The sequence below is a fragment of the Eleutherodactylus coqui genome, chromosome 8, assembly GCF_035609145.1.
Source record: "Eleutherodactylus coqui strain aEleCoq1 chromosome 8, aEleCoq1.hap1, whole genome shotgun sequence".
NCBI classification, from domain to species: domain Eukaryota; kingdom Metazoa; phylum Chordata; class Amphibia; order Anura; family Eleutherodactylidae; genus Eleutherodactylus; species Eleutherodactylus coqui.
In genome coordinates, this window is record NC_089844.1 from 192207277 (window position 1) to 192231319 (window position 24043).

General features: G+C 46.4%; 1 protein-coding gene across 2 annotated transcripts in view; it reads left to right on the forward strand.

Annotated features, from left to right (window-relative positions):
* Positions 1–326: 326 nt before the first annotated feature.
* Positions 327–24043, forward strand: part of TMEFF2 (transmembrane protein with EGF like and two follistatin like domains 2) — an 895617-nt gene continuing 871900 nt past the window's right edge. The window contains exons 1-2 of one of the 2 annotated variants that reach the window (XM_066577156.1): positions 327–622; positions 8608–8717. In XM_066577156.1, coding sequence (XP_066433253.1) covers positions 460–622; positions 8608–8717 — 273 coding nt within the window. In that variant the 5' untranslated portion in view covers positions 327–459. The remainder of the gene's footprint in view (positions 623–8607; positions 8718–24043) is intronic. The other variant, XM_066577157.1, reaches the window with a different exon arrangement.

Genomic DNA, 24043 nt, shown 5'->3' on the forward strand with positions numbered 1-24043 from the left:
AAAGAACTTTTCGCCCAGGGTGCCATCCAACCTAAGGCCGGCACTTTGTGGATGCGCACTTGTAAGTAACCACTGCAATATCAGCATGACAAAACGTTACAGTGAGCGATAATGGAAGCAGTAAATGCTCTCTCGCTTAAAGGCGCAGTGTAGATGCCTCGTCCTGCTCACCTCCCTGCGGGTAACCCGTTGTTAGCTGGTAAATAGTGGAGCTCTTTAAATAGCCGGCAGTGAGGAGTGGATGCTGAATCCTGTTCTCCCAGCAGCACAGGCAGCAGCAGTGCAGCAGCTCTCCGCCCTCTGCTCTCTCCCTCCTCCCGGCTCCTCCATTCTCTCCTCTCACTCCGCCGTCTGGATTCCTTGGGATTGCTGGGATGCTGCTGCCGCTGCCGCTCGGGATCCCGTCATGCTAAGTCCCTGCTCAGCCCTTCACATCTGGGTGTCACAGCCTCTATAGACATGGTGCTGGCAGAATCTCACAGACCGTGCTGGACACTTTGTGATTGCCTCTGCTCGCTGCTCTTACCTTCCCTCTTACTCATCATAGCCCGGCCAGGGAAACTTGCAGCTTTTCCTACCTCCTTAAGTGACTGCCAAACCCCTACAGGCTGGAACTGTTCTGGTAAGACACAGCCTTGCTATGAATGATCTGTTACTACTGCACATCATTACTGCCATCATTATTATTTGCTTAATTATGGAGTTAAGTTGATGGGTGGAAAAGTCTTATTAACATCTCTGACAACTGAAATAAGCCACCTCGTCAGTGAAAGGCTATGGAAGCCATACATGATGCCTACTGGTATTGGAGTCTATGGAGTTCAGCATGCTTCAGTTCCTATAGTTATTGCTGCAGTGTTAGAATACAGCTGGCACGGTATGTTTATAGGAGTCTTGGCATATTAGAAGCTTTTGGACCCTCAGAGCTTGCAATTGCTTGTTAGCAGCCTGGATTTACATGTAATCTCATCTAGATGATGTCTTAGTGGTTGACTTCTATTTTACATGAGCATTTAAAATACTGCTGAGTGATGCCAAGCTCTGAGCCATACAGTGGATGGGGGGATCTAGAGATAGATCAATTAGTTAATAGATCTATATAGGTAGAAGGCCATGAGATAGATAGATGTATACACCGATAGGTCCATCTGGAGAGAAATTAGTAGATAGAAAGCCATGAGATGGATAGATGTAAAAAGTTAAACCAAGTCATCTTGTAGATATGAAACCTTTTAACAGCTAACGAAAAAAGAATAATGTTACAGCGAGCTTTTAGATCTACTTAGGGTTCTTCTTCATCAGCCTTCTAACAAGACAGCTCCAAAGATATCTATATAATGTCCATGCACATAAAAGGGCAGAGATGGATCTTACTATATAGATTAGTGGATCTACAGCCAGAAAGCTAAGAGCTAGGCAGATGTACAGACGAAGCTATCTATAGATGAATTAGTAGATAGGTCTGTATAGATCCAAGGAATCATATATATACAGAGATGGATCAATCTATAGATACATGGTATATAGAAAGCTACCAGCTGCATAGATGTACAGGCAGATCAATCTATAGATAAGTAAGTGGACACATCTACAAAGGAGCCGGGGAGATGTACTTATAGACTTCTAGCTGCTTGGCAGACACTTAAACTTCTCCATTGTAAAGTCTTATTTTGCTAAGAAATTAGATAATAATGTCTTAATTACAGCAACAAGCTGACAGCTCATCTATAATTTACAATGGGTGGTCTATTACAGTAAGTCTTATGTCACTTAATAGCTAGAACAAAGGCTTATGAACTATTTCATTTTGCTAGGCCGCCGTCTATTCACAGCAGGAGACATCCTGCAAACAAGGCGAAGACTAGTTTCTCATCCATCACCTCTTAGCCTGACTGCTGAAGTCTTAAGTCATGTCAAACTGCAGCTTCCCATGACCATAATCCTCCTGCTCCTCCGCCGGGATATTGGAACTTATGTGTCTGTCTTATTAGAGCCATGAGAATGAACAGTAGCAGCCGTACAGATGTGCCGCTTTTATTATGAGGGCATTGCATGACCACAAACTCATCCCACGCATGCCGCCACCGAAAAGGGGAGATTTGGGAGCGATTCTGCAGCACCAAAAATGAGTTGATAGGTTTAATGGTAAGTGAGCGCGGGGCATTTAAATTCTCGTTGGGATGGAAATGGTTAATCATCTTTAGATCCATGTAATGATGAAGTAATATAGCCCCCGCCACACTCCTCCCCTCCCCCTCCATGGGTCACATTTAGGACAAAATAGCAAATAAAGCTTTGTTCCATCCATTTAGCGCTAATGACCTTATCTGGGTTGCAGCATGGGGTCATGACTGGTGTTGTATTGGCTGCCAAGTTGTGAAATATACTAATTAAATAAGGAAGGATGAGGCATGGAGTTGCTGCACGTGTAAATCATCTTCGTGGCCTATTTAATAGGATAATTGGGTGATTGTGCCTCTTTTTTGGCTCTCAGGACCCTGCTAGAAGCATTCCCCTCTTACTGCCTTTGTCAATAAGAAGCCGCTGATGTCTATATTGAATTAATAGTATCATTTGGGGACGCGGTGGGAGATTTGTTCTGGATGATTAGCTGTGTAATATATATCTAAAGTGCGTTCCATGAGCCGGGGTTGTATGGCTGCACCCTATGCATGCAGGCTTCTCCTCTATTAGAGGGGCCGCGCGGCCCCCGTGTGAGGGACGCCTTGTCCTGCTGACTCTTCTTTCATTTTTAATATGATGATGTGGTTTCCAACAGAGGAATGTAATGAAAGAATCAATACGGCTAAATCCTAATGGATCTGCTCTAATGTGCGCGCTCTTTAATATTGTATCCTTTTGGACAGCTGATTGATCAGGTTGCAGACAAGCTGAACTCTCAGGCAGCCTCCCCCGCCCCGGGGTCTTAGTACGCCAATCCAAGTCAGACGCTGGTTTACTTTTAGCGTGCTTTCATAAAGGCCGCAATTACGCCGCAGGATGCACCCGAGTCCACCGCTACGCAACTCCGAAATCAGGAGGTTTAACGGTGGATTGTGATGCAGAATTGCAGGCAGTTTTTAAGCCATTTCCAATCCCACATCACAATCTGCAGGTCGCCTGCGGGACGTATGGCAGTTTGCAGCGCGTCCTGTGGCCTATTCCATCCCCTGTGAAAGGTCTCGAAGAATTGGCCGTCAGACACGGCGCAGACATGCATTTTGTAAATTAGAGTGGATTTTGAATGCGTTCTGCGGAACATCTTGCATCTTTTACTCCACAATTCCACAAGACGCCCCTAATACCGCGGCAGAGAGCTTTCCCGCTGCAGAGTTTATTCTTGCGGCCTTGAAGACACGGATTTTACCAGATGGGGATCCCACCCCATGGGGATGGCACTGTGACGCAGAGCTGTTTGCAGGACTATTTCCGTCCCGCATGAAAGGTCCCTCAGGCCTCGTTCACACAAACGTTTCATTGCAGCTATTTTGGCACAATAAAATGGCGGTCAAAAATAGCGACCGCGTAACGTATTGGATTCCTCTGCATTCATTCACATTCGGCATGTGAGAAAAGTGCACCGTAAAATCGTCAAATTGTTTTCGGTCAACTGTTTTCGGTCGACGATTTTTCATGACCTATCTTTTGACGAAAAAACGCTGGAGGCTCCCATAGATTCCTGGCTCTATTTTACTATTTGAGAGGTCTTTTTCACGAGCGCATAAACGACAACAGCGTTTTTACGTTTTCACGGCTGCTCCGTATAAGCGCCTGAATGGGCTTTTTTCCACGATCACGGCCAGCGTTTTCTCGCCCATTCACACTACTGCGAGCGTCGCTTTTAGCGAAAAACCCTCACTGCCCAAATCCTCAGGATGCTTTTCAGTGCCTAGATAGAGGCACATGTAAGCTTTTCAAAGTGTTGGACGCTGCAAAAATACCTCCCCCTCCCTTCTCTTTCCCTGCTCCCCTAGGAGTCTATAGGACCCGTATATGGGCCAAAACATGGTTCCAGAACTATCTTTCAGCTTATATGTGCCAGCCACGTATATGTCCTATTTTTCATGCTGCTGCGTATTTACACGCCGTATATTCACCCGTTTGAATGGCTGCATTGGAAACCAATGCTTCACATGGGTACCATATATGTGCCCGTTCTGCCAACCGACAGAATTCTGTGCTGCAGCGTTTTTTTTTACATGATCTGCTTGTGTAAATGGACGAGAAAACACTAAGTTCAGAATTAGATTGTGGCTATTCTTCACTATTGCGATTTTCGTCCGCGTGCGGCCAGCATAAAATCGCATATGCTCATATGAATGAGGCCTTAGGGTGCTTTCACACAGGCCGAAAATCCACAGCAAAATCCGCAGGTGCGACTGCGGGGAATTGCGGGCCGGTTTTAAATCATTTTCAATTACACATCACAATCTATAAGTAGCCTGTGGATTTTGGTGCGGAATTTACCGGGATTTTGTCTACGTAGCGGCACTTTTATGTGCGGATTTTGTCTACGTAGCGGCACTTTTATGTGCGGATTTTGTCTAATTAGCGGCACTTTTATATGCGGATTTTGTCTACGTAGCGGCACTTTTATGTGCAGATTTTGTCTAATTAGCGGCACTTTTATATGCGGATTTTGTCTACGTAGCGGCACTTTTATGTGCGGATTTTGTCTACGTAGCGGCACTTTTATGTCGCAGATCTTGTCTACGTAGCGGCACTTTTATGTGCAGATTTTGTCTACGTAGCGGCACTTTTATGTCTCAGATTTTGTCTTCGTAGCGTCACTTTCATGTCGCAGATTTTGTCTACGTAGCGGCACTTTTATATGCGGATTTTGTCTACGTAGCGGCACTTTTATGTCGCAGATTTTGTCTACGTAGCGGCACTTTTATGTCGCAGATTTTGTCTACGTAGCGGCACTTTTATGTGCAGATTTTGTCTACGTAGCGGCACTTTTATGTCGCAGATTTTGTCTACGTAGCGGCACTTTTATATGCGGATTTTGTCTACGTAGCGGCACTTTTATGTCACAGATTTTGTCTACGTAGCGGCACTTTTATGTCACAGATTATGTCTACGTAGCAGCACTTTTATGTGCAGATTTTGTCTAATTAGCGGCACTTTTATGTGCTGATTTTGTCTACGTAGCGGCACTTTTATATGCTGATTTTGTCTACGTAGCGGCACTTTTATATGCTGATTTTGTCTACGTAGCGGCACTTTTATGTCTCAGATTTTGTCTACGTAGCGACACTTTTATGTGCAGATTTTGTCTACGTAGCAGCACTTTCATGTCGCAGATTTTGTCTACGTAGCGGCACTTTTATGTCGCGGATTATGTCTATGTAGCAGCACTTTTATGTGCAGATTTTGTCTACGTAGCGGCACTTTCATGTTCAGATTTTGTCTACGTAGCGGCACTTTTATGTGCGGATTTAGTCTAGGTAGCGGCACTTTTATGTCGCAGATCTTGTCTACGTAGCGGCACTTTTATGTCGCAGATTTTGTCTACGTAGCGGCACTTTTATGTGCGGATTTAGTCTAGGTAGCGGCACTTTTATGTCGCAGATCTTGTCTACGTAGCGGCTCTTTTATGTTGTAGATTTTGTCTACGTAGCGGCACTTTTATGTGCAGATTTTGTCTACGTAGCGGCAGTTTTATATGCGGATTTTGTCTACGTAGCGGCACTTTTATGTGCGGATTTTGTCTACGTAGCGGCACTTTTATATCGCAGATTTTGTCTACGTAGCGGCACTTTTATATGCGGATTTTGTCTATGCAGCGGCACTTTTATGTCGCAGATTTTGTCTACGTAGCGGCACTTTTATGTCGCAGATTTTGTCTACGTAGCGGCACTTTTATATGCGGATTTTGTCTACGTAGCGGCACTTTTATGTCGCAGATTTTGTCTACGTAGCGGCACTTTTATGTCGCAGATTTTTTTCTACGTAGCGGCACTTTTATGTCGCAGATCTTGTCTACGTAGCGGCTCTTTTATGTTGTAGATTTTGTCTACGTAGCGGCACTTTTATGTGCAGATTTTGTCTACGTAGCGGCACTTTTATGTCGCAGATTTTTCTCTATGTAGCGGCACTTTTATGTCGCAGATTTTGTCTTCGTAGCGGCACTTTTATGTCGCAGATTTTTTTCTACGTAGCGGCACTTTTATGTTGCAGATTTTTTTCTATGTAGCGGCACTTTTATGTTGCGGATTTTCTGTTGGAAACTTTATTTTCAAACGTCAATAAACACGGATTTTCAAGCAGATTCAGTGCATTAAAGCCCCAAAGGCAACATGAGGCGACTCACACGCAGCGTCTCCTGCAGGACTTCTGTAGTGTTTCTGCAGGTGGGCGGAGTTAACAGGCTTGCGTTGTTGTTTTATGTTACGGATTTTGTATCTGTCTGTGCGTTTTTATGTGTGGATTTTGTGCTGCAGAATATTTTGCAATCTTTGGCGCCTTCTCACCGGGCGGAAACGCTGCGGAATATCCACTAGCGGAATTGTTGCAGAGATTCTGCATCCTTTACCCAACGAGGCATGCTGGGGATCTAAAGCCTCTCCCTCACTTGGTGGGGATGTCTTTTGTCACACGTCCGCTGCTATTTAAAAAAATGCTGGAGGCTTTTAATCGGGTAGATGTCTATTCGTGCTGCAGAACTCAATCCTTGAAATCTGCGGCCAAATCGGAAGCACTTATGTTTGGACCTCGTGACACGGAGGTCTGGCAAAATGGCTGCGGGTTTCCATTGCGGAGCGCCAGCAGGGATTCCGCCCTGTGAGAAGGCGGCCTTAAAGTTCAAACATCCATTGCTATTAGAAGGTCTCATGTCTACAAGATGATTTGGTTTCTCTTGCTGGGAACAGTCATGTCTTCCTCAGCCATCATGCTACAATACGTCATTTGCAGGTTTGGGTGCGGATTTTATTACTCATTGATGGCCACTGAGAAAGAAGCTGCATTTTGCGGTTTGTGCAACATGAATAGGATTGATAATCTGCAGAGTCTCCCGAATTCCTTGTGTATCCGCAGTAGAAATATTCTGCAATGTAAAGATTTCTAACATCCCATTGGCTTGGCTTGTACTGTGGATGCACGATGGCCGCAGTTACCGAGCTTTGTGTTTTCCTACAGATGTTGTACTTGTAGTTGTGTTCTCGGCTGCGGGTGGCATTGGGTTTTGTCATGTGGTGGTCGTACATCCTTCACACTGCAGACTTTATGTTCAAACACAAGGTAGATTTTCTAGCAGATTCAGTGCGATTCCACATCGGAGACGCTTACAAAGCCACAGCAAAACTTTCTGTGCGGATGTTATGTAATCCGGTAACCTCTATGGTGAAAATCCGCACAGTTTTCACAACATAGGCATCTGCGGAATTCAAAACTGCAATGTTTTTCAAATTTCATGCTTTTCCTCAGCAGAAAACAATCTGCGACATGTGAGGCACATTTGTAAAAAGCCCGTCACTTGGCTTGTACTGTGAACGCTGCGGAATTTCATTTAGTATCAATTAAAACGTAATATTTAATGCAGTCTAATATGTGTGGCTAGACCACATGTGCCATACATACATATATAGAAAAGAGCAGCCTCACCGACCCAGATGTTCCATAACCCGAGGTGTCCAAGTAGCAAGCCATCCAAGGCAAAAACTAGCCACAGGGACATGTAGCCACCCTGAAATGCCTCATCAGGCCCTTCTACTGCCCTGATAAGAGCGACCCTATCAGGAACCTGCAACTGGATGCTGTAATTCATCCCTAAAACATCCCTTGTGTTCCCATGCATTTGGTCCCCCTCTCAGGGGTCTCCACAGGGGACAGGTGTCATGGGGAAAACATGCCCTTAATAATTCTGGGCCGAGTGACATCCAATGTTTAGGACTCCTATGATGACACAATTTCGCCCCTTGCATGCACCTCTGATGTACCCCTACAAAGTTGAGTAGTAATCCACTCCGTAGTCCGGCGCTCACATAACAGCTCCAACCTCCTTGCGCTTCAGGCCGTATCTCCAGAAATATATCTATATTAGACTGTATTAAATGTTGTTTCCATTGATACATTTATCCCCATCAATACTTTACAAGCGGCCCGCCCCTTTAACCCACTATAGCCTGTGTGTCCGGTAAATGCTACATTCTCATCCGGCTTTGCTGGTAAACACATGTACGTTTCCCGGATGACCATATGACCGCGTGGCGAGTCAGCGGCAGAAATAATGGGACACCTTTACTTCTTAACATTGAAACATTTAACGGTGATCAGCCTTCACTCAGCCGCACCAAAAAAAACAAGGCTTGTTTATTATCTCTTCACTTTGTTACAAAGTGCCATGTTCATCATCGACTGGATACATTCCAGAGATTGATTTCAGAGGATGCAGCAGAATCTACTCTTCTCCATCAGAGATGAATGCATATTGTGTGCATATTACATGTGGCAATTCAATCAGCCTCTCTGAGAATAGAATGCGAGCAGGAACCCTGCTAATAAAAGATGAAATGAATCAAGCATTTCAATAAATCATTTTCTAATAAACCCGATCGGCTCTTCTGCTTCCCCAAACTGACTCTTTTCCCTTCTGCATTTAAGGTTTTGATGACAGAGAAAATGATCTTTTTCTATGTGACACCAATACCTGTAAATTTGATGGAGAATGTTTAAGGATTGGCGACAGCGTGACATGCGATTGTCAGTTCAAGGTAAGGAGCTAGCTACCTCATTCTTCAGATTGACTAATGTGGGCATAAAAAGGGAATCTACTCCCAGCGTCTGCTCCGAGTTCTTTGTTTGTCTACAGGCTGTATACTTGAAAGCAGAAATGGCATCGGGGAAAAATAGGCAAAGTAAACAAGTAATGTCAGAAGGCAGAGGGAAGTATTGACAGCCCAGTGATCCCAACGTGGACCGCGCTGTGTGAGATGTAGATGCAAACAGAGGTGGCCCATATCATCCTCTTGGGGTGTTTGACTATGTGTTCTAATCATAACATAGCACATACAGTGACCTGCATAATGTCCCTATAGCCATGTGTGCCATATGATAATTATAATTATATAGTGACCTGTATGTTGTCCCTATGTCTATATGTGCCAGTAGAGTCAAATGTGATTGTTCCCAGCAAGAGAAACCAAGTAATCTTGTAGATATGATACCTTTTAAGGGCTAATGAAAATACATGATGTTATAGCGAGCTTGCTATAACCCAAATACCGAGAGGTTCACAAGCTCGCATTAACAGCATGCATTTTTGTTAGCCCTTAAAAGGTCTACAGGATTACTTGGTTTATCTTGCTGAGAACAATCACATTTGTATGTGCCATGTTATGGTTAGAACTATATAGTGACCTGTATACTGCCCCCATGTCTGTATGTGCCATGTTATGGTTAGAACATTAGGGGCCTGTATATTGCCCATATGTCTGTATGTGCCATGATATGGTTAGGATGTATAGTGACCTGCATATTGCCCCTATGTCTGTATGTGCCATGTTATGGTTAGAACTATATAGTGGCCTGCATATTGCCCCTATGTCTGTATGTGCCATGTTATGGTTAGAACTATATAGTGACCTGTATATTGCCCCTATGTCTGTATGTGCCATGTTATGGTTAGAACTATATAGTGACCTGTATACTGCCCCCATGTCTGTATGTGCCATGTTATGGTTAGAACATTAGGGGCCTGTATATTGCCCATATGTCTGTATGTGCCATGATATGGTTAGGATGTATAGTGACCTGCATATTGCCCCTATGTCTGTATGTGCCATGTTATGGTTAGAACTATATAGTGGCCTGCATATTGCCCCTATGTCTGTATGTGCCATGTTATAGTTAGAACATTAGGGGCCTGTATATTGTCCCTATGTCTGTATGAGCCATGTTATGGTTAGGATGTATAGTGACCTGCATATTGCCCCTATGTCTGTATGTGCCATGTTATGGTTAGAACTATATAGTGGCCTGTATATTGTCCCTATGTCTGTATGTGCCATGTTATGGTTAAAACTATATAGTGGCATGTATATTGTCCCTATATCTGTATGTGCCATGTTATGGTTAGAACTATATAGTGGCATGTATATTGTCCCTATATCTGTATGTGCCATATTATGGTTAGAACTATATAGTGACCTGTATACTGCCCCTATGTCTGTATGAGCCATGTTATGGTTAGGATGTATAGTGACCTGCATATTGCCCCTATGTCTGTATGTGCCATGTTATGGTTAGAACTATATAGTGGCCTGTATATTGCCCCCATGTCTGTATGTGCCATGTTATGGTTAGAACATTAGGGGCCTGTATATTGCCCATATGTCTGTATGTGCCATGATATGGTTAGGATGTATAGTGACCTGCATATTGCCCCTATGTCTGTATGTGCCATGATATGGTTAGAACTATATAGTGGCATGTAAATTGTCCCTATATCTGTATGTGCCATATTATGGTTAGAACTATATAGTGACCTGTATACTGCCCCTATGTCTGTATGTGCCATTTTATGGTTAGAACATTAGGGGCCTGTATATTGCCCATATATCTGTATGTGCCATGATATGGTTAGGATGTATAGTGACCTGCATATTGCCCCTATGTCTGTATGTGCCATGTTATGGTTAGAACTATATAGTGGCCTGCATATTGCCCCTATGTCTGTATGTGCCATGGTATAGTTAGAACATTAGGGGCCTGTATATTGTCCCTATATCTGTATGAGCCATGTTATGGTTAGGATGTATAGTGACCTGCATATTGCCCCTATGTCTGTATGTGCCATGTTATGGTTAGAACTATATAGTGGCATGTATATTGTCCCTATGTCTGTATGTGCCATGTTATGGTTAGAACTATATAGTGGCCTGTATATTGTCCCTATGTCTGTATGTGTCATGTTATGGTTAGAACATTAGGGGCCTGTATATTGTCCCTATGTCTGTATATGCCATGTTATGGTTAGGATGTATAGTGACCTGCATATTGCCCCTATGTCTGTATGTGCCATGTTATGGTTAGAACTATATAGTGGCCTGTATATTGTCCCTATGTCTGTATGTGCCATGTTATGGTTAGAACTATATAGTGGCATGTATTTTGTCCCTATATCTGTATGTGCCATATTATGGTTAGAACTATATAGTGACCTGTATACTGCCCCTATGTCTGTATGTACCATTTTATTTTTAGAACATTAGGGGCCTGTATATTGCCCATATGTCTGTATGTGCCATGATATGGTTAGAACTATATAGGGGCCTGTATATTGCCCCTATGTCTGTATGTGCCATGATATGGTTAGAACTATATAGTGGCCTGTATACTGCCCCCATATCTGTATGTGCCATGTTATGGTTAGAACATTAGGGGCCTGTATATTGCCCATATGTCTGTATGTGCCATGATATGGTTAGAACTATATAGTGGCATGTATATTGTCCCTATGTCTGTATGTGCCATGATATGGTTAGGATGTATAGTGACCTGCATATTGCCCCTATGTCTGTATGTGCCATGTTATGGTTAGAACTATATAGTGGCATGTATATTGTCCCTATGTCTGTATGTGCCATGTTATGGTTAGAACTATATAGTGGCCTGTATATTGTCCCTATGTCTGTATGTGTCATGTTATGGTTAGAACATTAGGGGCCTGTATATTGTCCCTATGTCTGTATGAGCCATGTTATGGTTAGGATGTACAGTGACCTGCATATTGCCCCTATGTCTGTCTGTATGTGCCATGTTATGGTTAGAGCTATATAGTGGCCTGCATATTGCCCCTATGTCTGTATGTGCCATGATATGGTTAGAACTATATAGTGACCTGTATACTGCCCCTATGTCTGTATGTGCCATGTTATGGTTAGAACTATATAGTGGCCTGTATATTGCCCCTATGTCTGTATGTGCCATGATATGGTTAGAACTATATAGTGACCTGTATACTGCCCCTATGTCTGTATGTGCCATGTTATGGTTAGAACATTAGCGGCCTGTATATTGCCCCTATGTCTGTATGTGCCATGATATGGTTAGGATGTTATGGTTAGGATGTATAGTGACCTGCATATTGCCCCTATGTCTGTCTGTATGTGCCATGTTATGGTTAGAGCTATATAGTGGCCTGCATACTGCCCCTATGTCTGTATGTGCCATGTTATGGTTAGAACTATATAGTGGCCTGTATATTGCCCCTATGTCTGTATGTGCCATGATATGGTTAGAACTATATAGTGACCTGTATACTGCCCCTATGTCTGTATGTGCCATGTTATGGTTAGAACATTAGCGGCCTGTATATTGCCCATATGTCTGTATGTGCCATGATATGGTTAGGATGTTTAGTGACCTGCATATTGTCTCTATGTCTGTATGTGTCATGTTATGGTTAGAACATAAGGGGCCTGTATACTGTCCCTATGTCTGTATGTGCCATGTTACGGTTAGAACTAGTGGACTGTGTACTGTCCATATTTCTATACATGTCATGTTATGGTTAGAAGATATAGGGGCCTGTATATTGTCCCTATGTCTGTAAGTGCTATGTTATGGTTAGGATGTATAGTGACTAGAGATGAGCGAATGTACTCGTCCGAGCTTGATACTCGTTCGAGTATTAGCGTGTTCGAGATGCTCGTTACTCGTGACGAGTACCACGCGATGTTTGAGTTACTTTCACTTTCATCTCTGAGACATTAGCGCGCTTTTCTGGCCAATAGAAAGATAGGGAAGGCATTACAACTTCCCCCTGCGACGTTCAAGCCCTATACCACCCCCCTGCAGTGAGTGGCTGGCGAGATCAGGTGTCACCCGAGTATATAAATCGGCCCCTCCCGCGGCTCGCCACAGATGCATTCTGACAGAGATCAGGGACAGTGCTGCTGATGCTGCTGCTGCTATAGGGAGAGCGTTAGGAGTTATTTTAGGCGTCAAGAACCCCAACGGTCCTTCTTAGGGCCACAACTAACCGTGTGCAGTAGTGTCGAGGCTGCTTTTTGCAGTGTTGCACTTTTTTTTTTTTTTTTTATATCGGCCGTGCAGAGCATTGCGTCCTGCAGTAATTTTACATAGTCCAGGGCCAGTAGTGGTGAGGCAGGGACAGAAGACATATACAGTATATATAGGCAGTGGGCCTTTCCAAAAACATTTGGGAAAAAAAATCTATTTGGGCTGCCTGTGACCGTCCTCAGTGTACTGGGTCTCTGCTGGGGGTAGTTGTCCTAATTCATACGCAGCCAGCTAAGTGTTACAGCAGGCTTGCGCAAAATTCTTTCCTGCCTCTGTGTTGCCTCTTACATCACCGCTGTATTCCTGTCCACAAGTGTACTGGGTCTCTGCTGGGGGTAGTTGTCCTAATTCATACGCAGCCAGCTAAGTGTTACAGCAGGCTTGCGCAAAATTCTTTCCTGTCACTGCTGTGCGTTCCGTAAGCGAAGTCATCCTCCAACTACAGGAAAATAAGCGGCACATTTAATTACAGCGTTCTGTTACTGCACTACTGGTAATACAGCATAATGAGGTGTAGGGGTAGGCTTAGAGGACGTGGACGCGGGCGAGGACGCGGAGGCCCAAGTCAGGGTGTGGGCACAGGCCGAGCCAGTGCGGTGTCCAGGGGTAGAGGCAGGGCCAGACCGAATAATCCACCAACTGTTTCCCAAAGCGCCCCCTCGCGCCAGGCCACCCTGCAGAGGCCAAGGTGCTCTAAGGTGTGGCAGTTTTTCACAGAGACGCCTGACGACCGACGAACAGTGGTGTGCAACCTTTGTCGCGCCAAGATCAGCTAGGGAGCCACCACCACCAGCATGCGCAGGCATATGATGGCCAAGCACCCCACAAGGTGGGACGAAGGCCGTTCACCGCCTCCGGTTTGCACCACTGCCTCTCCCCTTGTGCCCCAACCTGCCACTGAGATCCAACCCCCCTCTGAGGACACAGGCACGAGTGCCTACCGGCCTGCACCTACACCCTCACCTCCGCTGTCCTCGGCCCCATCCAGCAATGTCTCTCAGCGCAGCGTCCAGACGTCGCTAGCGCAAGTGTTTGAGCGCAAGCGCAACTACGCCGCCACGCACCCGCACGCTCAAGCGTTAAACGTGCACATAGCCAAATTGATCAGCCTGGAGATGCTGCCGTATAGGCTTGTGGAAACGGAGAATTTCAAAAGCATGATGGCGGCGGCAGCCCCGCGCTATTCGGTTCCCAGTCGCCACTACTTTTTCCGATGTGCCGTCCGAGCCCTGCACGACCACGTCTCCCGCAACATTGTATGCGCCCTCACCAACGCGGTTACTGCCAAGGTCCACTTAACAACGGACACGTGGACAAGCACAGGCACGCAGGGCCACTATATCTCCCTGACGGCACATTGGGTGAATTTAGTGGAGGCTGGGACCGAGTCAGAGCCTGGGACCGCTCACGTCCTACCCACCCCCAGAATTGCGGGCCCCGGCTCAGTGCTGGTATCTGCGGCAGTGTATGCTTCCTCCACTAAACCACCCTCCTCCTCCTCCTCCTCCTCCTATGCAACCTCTGTCTCGCAATCAAGATGTGTCAGCAGCAGCAGCACGTCGCCAGCAGCCGGTGTCGCGCGGCGTGGCAGCACAGCGGTGGGCAAGCGTCAGCAGGCCGTGCTGAAACTACTCAGCTTAGGAGAGAAGAGGCACACGGCCCACGAACTGCTGCAGGGTCTGACAGAGCAGACCGACCGCTGGCTTTCGCCGCTGAGCCTCCAACCGGGCATGGTCGTGTGTGACAACGGCCGTAACCTGGTGGCGGCTCTGCAGCTCGGCAGCCTCACGCACGTGCCATGCCTGGCCCATGTCTTTAATTTGGTGATTCAGCGCTTTCTGAAAAGCTACCCACACTTGTCATATCTGCTCGGAAAGGTGCGCCGTCAGCGCACATTTCCGCAACTCCAAGACGGACGCTGCCACCCTGCGGACCCTGCAACATCGGTTTAATCTGCCAGTGCACCGACTGCTGTGTTACGTGCCCACACGGTGGAACTCTACGCTCCACATGTTGGCCAGACTCTATGAGCAGCGTAGAGCTATAGTGGAATACCAACTCCAACATGGGCGGCGCAGTGGGAGTCAGCCTCCTCAATTCTTTACAGAAGAGTGGGCCTGGTTGGCAGCCATCTGCCAGGTCCTTGGAAACTTTGAGGAGTCTACCCAGATGGTGAGCGGCGATGCTGCAATCATTAGCGTCACCATTCCTCTGCTATGCCTCTTGAGAAGTTCCCTGCAAAGCATAAAGGCAGACGCTTTTGCGCTTGGAAACGGAGGCGGGGGAAGACAGTATGTCGCTGGATAGTCAAAGCACCCTCATGTCTATATCTCAGTGCGTTGAGGAGGAGGAGGAGGTGGAGGAGCATGAGGAGGAGGGGGAAGAGACAGCTTGGCCCACTGCTGAGGGTACACATGCTGCTTGCCTGTCATCCTTTCAGCGTGTATGGCCAGAGGAGGAGGAGGATCCTGAAAGTGATCTTCCTAGTGAGGACAGCCATGTGTTGCGTACAGGTACCCTGGCACACATGGCTGACTTCATGTTAGGATGCCTTTCTCGTGACCCTTGCGTTACACGCATTCTGGCCACTACGGATTACTGGGTGTACACATTGCTGGACCCACGGTATAAGGAGAAGCTTTCCACTCTCATACCCGAAGAGGAAAGGGGTTCGAGAGTGATGCTATACCACAGGACCCTGGCGGACAAACTGATGGTAACATTCCCATCCGACAGCGCTAGTGGCAGAAGGTGCAGTTCCGAGGGCCAGGTAGCAGGGGAGGTGCAGAGATCAGGCAGCATGTACAGCACAGGCAGGGGAACATTCTCCAAGGCCTTTGCCAGCTTTTTGGCTCCCCAGCAAGACTGTGTAACTGCTCCCCAGTCAAGGCTGAGTTGGCGGGAGCACTGTAAAAGAATGGTGAGGGAGTACGTAGACGATCGCACGACTGTCCTCGGTGACGCCTCTGCCCCCTACAACTACTGTGTGTCGAAGCTGGACACGTGGCCTGAACTCGCGCTGTATGCCCTGGAGGTGCTTGCTTGTCCTGCGGCTAGCGTCTTGTCAGAGAGGGTGTTTAGTGCGGCTGGGGGAATCATCACGGATAAGCGTACCCGCCTGTCAACCGACAGTGCCGACAGGCTTACACTCATCAAGATGAACAAAGCCTGGATTTCCCCAGACTTCTCTTCTCCACCAGCGGACAGCAGCGATACCTAAACAATACGTAGGCTGCACCCGCGGATGGAAGCATCGTTCTCTATCACCACCTTCAAAAACGGGGACCTTTTTGCTTCATCAATCTGTGTATAATATTCATCCTCCTCTTCCTGCTCCTCCTCCTGAAACCTGACGTAATCACGCCGAACGGGCAATTTTTCTTAGGCCCACAAGGCTCAGTCATATAATTTTTGTAAACAATTTTTATATGTTTCAATGCTCATTAAAGCGTTGAAACTTGCACCTGAACCAATTTTTATTTTAACTGGGCTGCCTCCAGGCCTAGTTACCAATTAAGCCACATTAACCAAAGCGATTAATGGGTTTCACCTGCCCTCTTGGTTGGGCATGGGCAATTTTTCTGAGGTACATTAGTACTGTTGGTACACCAATTTTTTGGGGCCCTCGTCTACAGTGTAATCCAATTAATTTTTTGCCCACCTGCATTAAAGCTGACGTTACATCAGCTGTGCTGGGCACTGCAATGGGATATATTTATGTACCGCCGGTGGCTTCCTGGCACCCACCCATGCTGTCGGTCCACACGGAATTGTAACTCCATGTGCACACTTCTAAAGAACCCCAGTCTGGGGCATGCAGTGTGGGCCGAAGCCCACCTGCATTTAATCGGACGTTACCACAGCTGTGATGGGCACTGCAATGGGATATATTTATGTACCGCCGGTGGCTTCCTGGCACCCACCCATGCTGTCGGTCCACAGGGAATTGTAACTCCATGTGTACACTTCTAAAGAACCCCAGTCTGACTGGGGCATGCAGTGTGGGCCGAAGCCCACCTGCATTTAATCGGACGTTACCACAGCTGTGATGGGCACTGCAATGGGATATATTTATGTACCGCCGGTGGCTTCCTGGCACCCACCCATGCTGTCGGTCCACACGGAGTTGTAACTCCATGTGTCCACTTCTAAAGAACCCCAGTCTGACTGGGGCATGCAGTGTGGGCCGAAGCCCACCTGCATTTAATCAGAGGTTACCTCAGCTGTGATGGGCACTGCAATGGGATACATTTATGTACAGCCGGTGGGTTCCAGGGAGCCACCCATGCTGTGGGTGCACACGGAATTCCCATTGCGGAGTTGTACCTGCCTGTGACTATTTATAAAAAACCGCGGTCTGACTGGGGCATGCAGACACCTTGACAAAATGAATAGTGTGTGGCACATAGGTTCCCCATTGTTATGCCCACGTGTGCAGCTCCTGATGGCGGTGGCACAGGATTATATTTCTCATTGCTTCTGTACAGCATTGTGGGCTATCGCCCCGCCCCTTTTAAAGAGGGTCGCTGCCTAGCCGTGCCAACCCTCTGCTGTGTGTGCCTGAGGTTCCTCTGGCAGACGCACTTATAAATAGACATGAGGGTGGTGTGGCATGAGTGCAGCTGAAGGCTGCGCAGGGACACTTTGGTGTGCGCTGTGGACACTGCGTCGTGCGGGTGGGGGGGTGGGGTTGGGCAGCATGTAACCCAGGAGAAGTGGCAGCGGAGTGTCATGCAGGCAGTGATTGTGCTTTGTTGGAGGTAGTGTGGTGCTTAGCTAAGGTATGCATTGCTAATGAGGGCTTTTCAGAAGTAAAAGTTGTTGGGAGGGGGGGGGGCACTCTTGCCGCTATTGTGGCTTAATAGTGGGACCTGGGAACTTGAGATGCAGCCCAACATGTAGCCCCTCGCCTGCCCTATCCGTTGCTGTGTCGTTCCCATCACTTTCTTGAATTGCCCCGATTTTCACAAATGGAAACCTTAGCGAGCATCGGCGATATACAAAAATGCTCGAGTCGCCCATTGACTTCAATGGGGTTCGTTACTCGAAACGAACCCTCGAGCATCGCGAAAATTTCGTCCCGAGTAATGAGCACCCGAGCATTTTGGTGCTCGCTCATCTCTACTAGTGACCTGTATATTGCCCCTATGTCTGTATGTGTCATGTTACGGTTAGAACTATATATAGTGGACTGTATACTGCCCCTATGTCTATACGTGTCATATTATGGTTAGGGGCAGTATACAGGCCACTATATGTTCTATGTCTGTATGTGTCATGTTATGGTTAGGACGTATAGTTACCTGTATACTGTCCCTATGTCTGTGTGTGCCATTTTACCGTAAGAGGTACATAGTGATCAGTATATTGTCCCTCTGTCTGTATGTACCATGTTACGGTAAGAGGTACATAGTGACCTTTATATGTGCCATGTAGAGATGAGCGAGCGTACTCGTCCGAGCTTGATGCTTGTTCGAGTATTAGGGTGTTCGAGATGCTCGTTACTCGTAACGAGTACCACGCGATGTTCGGGTTACTTTCACTTTCATCTCTGAGACGTTAGCGCGCTTTTCTGGCCAATAGAAACACAGGGAAGGCATTACAACTTCCTCCTGTGACATTCCAGCCCTATCCCACCCCCCTGCAGTGAGTGGCTGGGGAGATCACATGACACCCCAGTATTTAAATCTGCCCCGCCCGCGGCTCACCACAGACACAAGCTGAGAGAGATCAGGGAAAGTGCTGTCTTGCTGCAGCTGCTATATGGAGAGTGTTAGATGTTATTTTAGTCTTCAAGAACCCCAACGGTCCTTCTTAGGGGCACATCTGACCGTGTGCAGTACTGTTGAGGCTGCTTTTAGCAGTTTTGCACAATTTTTTTTTTTTGTATATCGGGCGTGCAGACCATAGCGTCCTCAGTCTGCAGTCATTTTACAGAGTATACGGGCAGTACTGCTGAGGCAGGGACAGTGGTACAGGGAAAGAGATATACTGGCTATATAGGCAGTGGGCTTTTTCAAAAAAATTGGAAAAAAATACTATATTTGGGCTGCCTGTGACCGTCTTCAGTTTACTGCATGTCTGCTGGGGGTACTAGTAGTCGCTAATTAATACCTAGCCTTGCGCATAATTTTTTCTGGCTGCACTGTGCTTTCAATAACCACAGTCATCCTCCAACAGGGAAATCCATATACAGGCTATATCACAGGCAGTGGGCTTTTTCCCAAAAATTGTAAAAAAAATACTATATTTGGCCTGCCTGTGACCATCTTCAGTTTAGTGCGTGTCTGCTGGGGGTAGTAGTCGCTGATTAAAGGGGTTTGAGAGTGATGCTATACCACAGGACCCTGGCGGACAAACTGATGGTAAAATTGCCATCTGACAGTGCTAGTGGCAGAAGGCACAGTTTCAAGGGCCAGGTAGCAGGGGAGGTGCGGAGATCAGGCAGCATGTACAGCGCAGGCAGGGGAACACTCTCCAAGGCCTTTGACAGCTTTATGGCTCCCCAGCAAGACTGTGTCACCGCTCCCTAGTCAAGGCTGAGTCAGCGGGAGCACTGTAAAAGGATGGTGAGGGAGTACGTAGCCGATCGCACGACCGTCCTCGGTGACGCCTCTGCTCCGTACAACTAATGGGTATCGTAGCTGGACACGTGGCCTGAACTCGCGCTGTATGCCCTGGAGGTGCTTGCTTGCCCTGCAGCTAGCATCTTGTCAGAGAGGGTGTTTAGTGCGGCTGGGGGAATCATCACGGATAAGCGTACCCGCCTGTCAACCGACAGTGCCGACAGGCTTACACTCATAAAGATGAACAAAGCCTGGATTTCCCCAGACTTCTCTTCTCTACCAGCGGACAGCAGCGGTACCTAAACAATACGTAGGGTGCACCCGCGGATGGAAGCATCGTTCTCCATCACCATAAAAATGGGGACCTTTTAGCTTCATCAATCTGTGTATTATATTCATCCTCCTCCTGCTCCTCCTCCTGAAACCTCACGTAATCACGCCGAACGGGCAATTTTTCTTAGGCCCACAAGGCTCAGTCATATTACTTTTGTAAACAATGTTTATACGTTTCAATGCTCATTAAAGCATTGAAACTTGCACCTGAACCAATTTTTATTTTAACTGGGCTGCCTCCAGGCCTAGTTACAAATTAAGCCACAGTACGCTAAGCGATTAATGGGTTTCACCTGCCCTCTTGGTTGGGCATGGGCAATTTTTCTGAGGTACATTAGTACTGTTGGTACACCAATTTTTTTGGGCCCTCGCCTACAGTGTAATCCTAGTAATTTTTATGGGCTTTGCCTGCACTCATGCTACAGCAAGGTGTGTGGGGTTGGCCTACACTTTTGCTACATAAATGTAACTGGGGCCTTGTCTATACTGCAGCTACTGAAATGTGAAAGACTGTTATCTCCCTAAATTGCTGCAATGGGAATGTTACTGTGGCCTGTCTTGACTGCTACTACTACTGAAATGGAACTAATACTGTGCTCCCCCTATACTGCTGCTAGTGATATGTTACTGGGGCCTGTCCAGACTGCTACTACTACTGAAATGGAACTAATACTGTGCTCCCCCTATACTGCTGCTAGTGATATGTTACTGGGGCCTGTCTAGACTGCAACTACTACTGAAATGGAACTAATACTGTGCTTCCCCTATAATGCTGCTTTGGAATTGTTACTGGGGCCTGTCTTGACTGCTACTATTACTGAAATGGGCGGTTGGGCAGCATGTTACCCAGGAGAAGTGGCAGCGGAGTGTCATGCAGGCAGTGATTGTGCTTTGTTGGAGGTAGTGTGGTGCTTAGCTAAGGTATGCATTGCTAATGAGGGTTTTTCAGAAGTAAAAATTGCTGGGGGGGGTAGGGGCCCACTCTTGCCGCTATTGTGGCTTAATAGGGGGACCTGGGAACTTGAGATGCAGCCCAACATGTAGCCCCTCGCCTGCCCTATCCGTTGCTGTGTCGTTCCCATCACTTTCTTGAATTGCCCAGATTTTCACAAATGGAAACCTTAGCAAGCATCGGCGATATACAAAAATGCTCGAGTCGCTCATTGACTTTAATGGGGTTCGTTACTCGAAACGAACCCTCGAGCATCGCGGGAAGTTCGACTCGAGTAACGAGCACCCGAGCATTTTGGTGCTCGCTCATCTCTAGTGCCATGTTATGGTCATAACATATAGTGACCTGTATATTGTCCCTACATCAGTCTGGAATTCTGTACAGTATACAGTATGTAGCAGGAACAACCCTCATGGTGATGTGGCAGTAATATAAGTGACTGATGGCAGGCTATGGTAAGGTAATGATATTGCAGTTGAATTATAGTAAATTATGTCAAAGCCGGTTAATGGTTGCAGAATCATAGCTGGAGCGATACATTGTGTCATCACAGCCATTCCTTATGTAATGCTTTAAGATGCTTTACTTTGCCTTTAAGAGCATATGAAGGATTAATACAAAATATGTTACGTTCATATAGTATTATGTAACAAAGAGAAAGTGCACATGCAAATCACGGCACCGATCTCTATGGTAGCCTGTTGTTCATGTTCTCTACAAACTGATACAAATGCTAGAACTACAACAAGTTTGTATCCCTACATACAGGACTGTGACGGAGCTTTAGGCAGAGGTGGAAACAATTCTGCAGAGTAAGAATACTTCCAGAAATAGAAGGGTTAATAGTTTGTTGTTCGAATAACTGAACAACAGAGAAATGTAACTCATCACTACTTGGTGTGACCGGCCTTCACCTTCGTCAGTTCTTCTCGGTACACCTGCACACAGTTTTTGAAGGAACTCAGCAGGGAGGTTGTTCCAGACATCTTGGAGAACTAAGCCCAGATCTTCTGTGTATGTTGGCCTGCTCCGATCCTTCTGTCTGTTCATGTAATCCAACTGGATGATGTGAGACCCGGGCTCTGTGGGGCCACATTATCACTTCCAGGACTCCTTGTTCTTAGTGACATGGGCTGGATGTTGGGGTCATTGTCCGGCGGCAGAATACAGTTGGAGCCAATTGGATGTCTTCTATTTTTGAAAACAATTCTCACTTTGTAGCACGTGTTCCCCACCAGTCCTGCACATACAGCTGCGGTAGACCATTCTTATAGTGTAGGGTCGGAGGTGTTCAGCGCTGTAAGGCCTGTTCAGAAGAGCCGCTACAATTTTGGTGCACGAAAAACACACCAATTTTAATGCATGTGTATGTCCAAGTGACATCTGCACATTTCCGTTGTCCATGTCCAAGTGTGATCCATGGGTTATTCGTTATTTTACCATGTGCAAAAAAACAAAGGAGGCTCAATATTTTTCTGCAGTTGTCTAGCAGTGATTAGTAAAAAAATGGAGTACATTTTGATTTCCTCCATGCGTGTTGTTTTTCTCTTTGCGCACCCATCGACTTGAATAGGCAATTTCTGTCCAGTGATAATGGCTTAGAATGGAACATACTATTGGGTAGTGCAAAAACAAATCACATATGTGAATATCTCTACTGAGTGTAACTGTATGAAAATACACCAATGTGAATAAGCCCCATCACATTGACATGCACGACAATTGTATTGGCTCACTGGCAGTGTCGGATCAGGCTCGGGGTGATGTCAGCCCTGGCCCATGTGATCCACACACCAGCACATGCTCAATGTTATTTAAGTGTTGCTCGCCCACATGAGCCCTTCTCTGCTAGTGTGTGCATTGATTGGTCACATGGAAGGGGTGTGTCCCACCCAGCCAATCACATTTATTCCAGCTCCTCCTCACACAGGACGCTGGTTATACTTCTAGTTTGAAGGTGTCTCAGGTCATGTTGGCAGTTCCCCTCTTGTTCTACAGAACAGATGAGTCTGTATGGTGTCAGTGTCATCTGGGAGTTTTACATCTGTCTTCTGACTAGTAGCTATTTATGCACTTGTGGTTCATAGTGTACTTGTGTAACATCTAACTTTGCACCTATAGTAATACATTATATGGACAGAAGTATTTGGACACTGCAGAAAATCAGCAAATATGCAAATACTGAGTTTACTGAATGGCATGCTGGGAAGGGCATGGGGAAAATAAAAAGCTGATCGTTTTGTAATAACTATTCATTCACCCGATCGAGCACTTATGGGCCGAATTGGAGCGACGGGTACGACACTATCACCCACGCCCATCCTCACAACAATCTCTTCTCACAGCCTTGCATGAGGAATGGCAAGTTATTCCTGCCCAGACTTGCAGAGAACTTGTGGAAAGTATGCCTGGAGGTGTTGCTGCTGCAATACAAGCAAAAGGAGGGCCGGCACGTTACTAAATAGAAGAATAAGGCACTTTTTCTGAAAAACATGCAGTGTCCAAATACTTTTGTCCATATAGTGTAAATCATTGCTACTGTTACCTGTTTCCATCTAGGGAGCGCCAGGGTTGCCCCAGCTCCTGATAGGTGAGGTCCCCCTCATCAAGGTGGGTGTTCCGCTTTTAGGTAGGGTCTCTTCACATTAGTAGGTTGGCATCAGATTTCACATCCCCCACTTTTTGGTTTTGTTGTATTCATATTGTGTTCTCCGCCTTAAAATATTGTGCCTATATCTGTCCTTTTAGGGCAATATATTATGTCTGGTTCAGACGAGGTGTTTTGCATCCAGCTCAGACGTAACGACATCCTGAAAACAATCATTCCTGAGCAGTATTTTCAGATATGGACTGTATCTGGGAAATGTCCCTGTAGGAAACTCCATGGCCTGCACAACGTAGATGTAGAAGTTGTTTTATGCATATTGTAGAAGTATTATTGTTGCTATCAGTAATAATAGCATTGGGCCTAGAGACGAACCCGTGTTACTATGAACGGCCATTTACAAAGAATTCCCCGCCTCTGTATTAACACTTGTTATATTGGTGTTTTATAGCAGTAGTGTGAGGTTGTGGTATGCGGTGTCTCAGAGGCCTACCTGCCGGAGCAGAATGTTACTTGGTGGCTCCCTTCATCTACTTGTGTGCCATCAGGTCCTCAGAC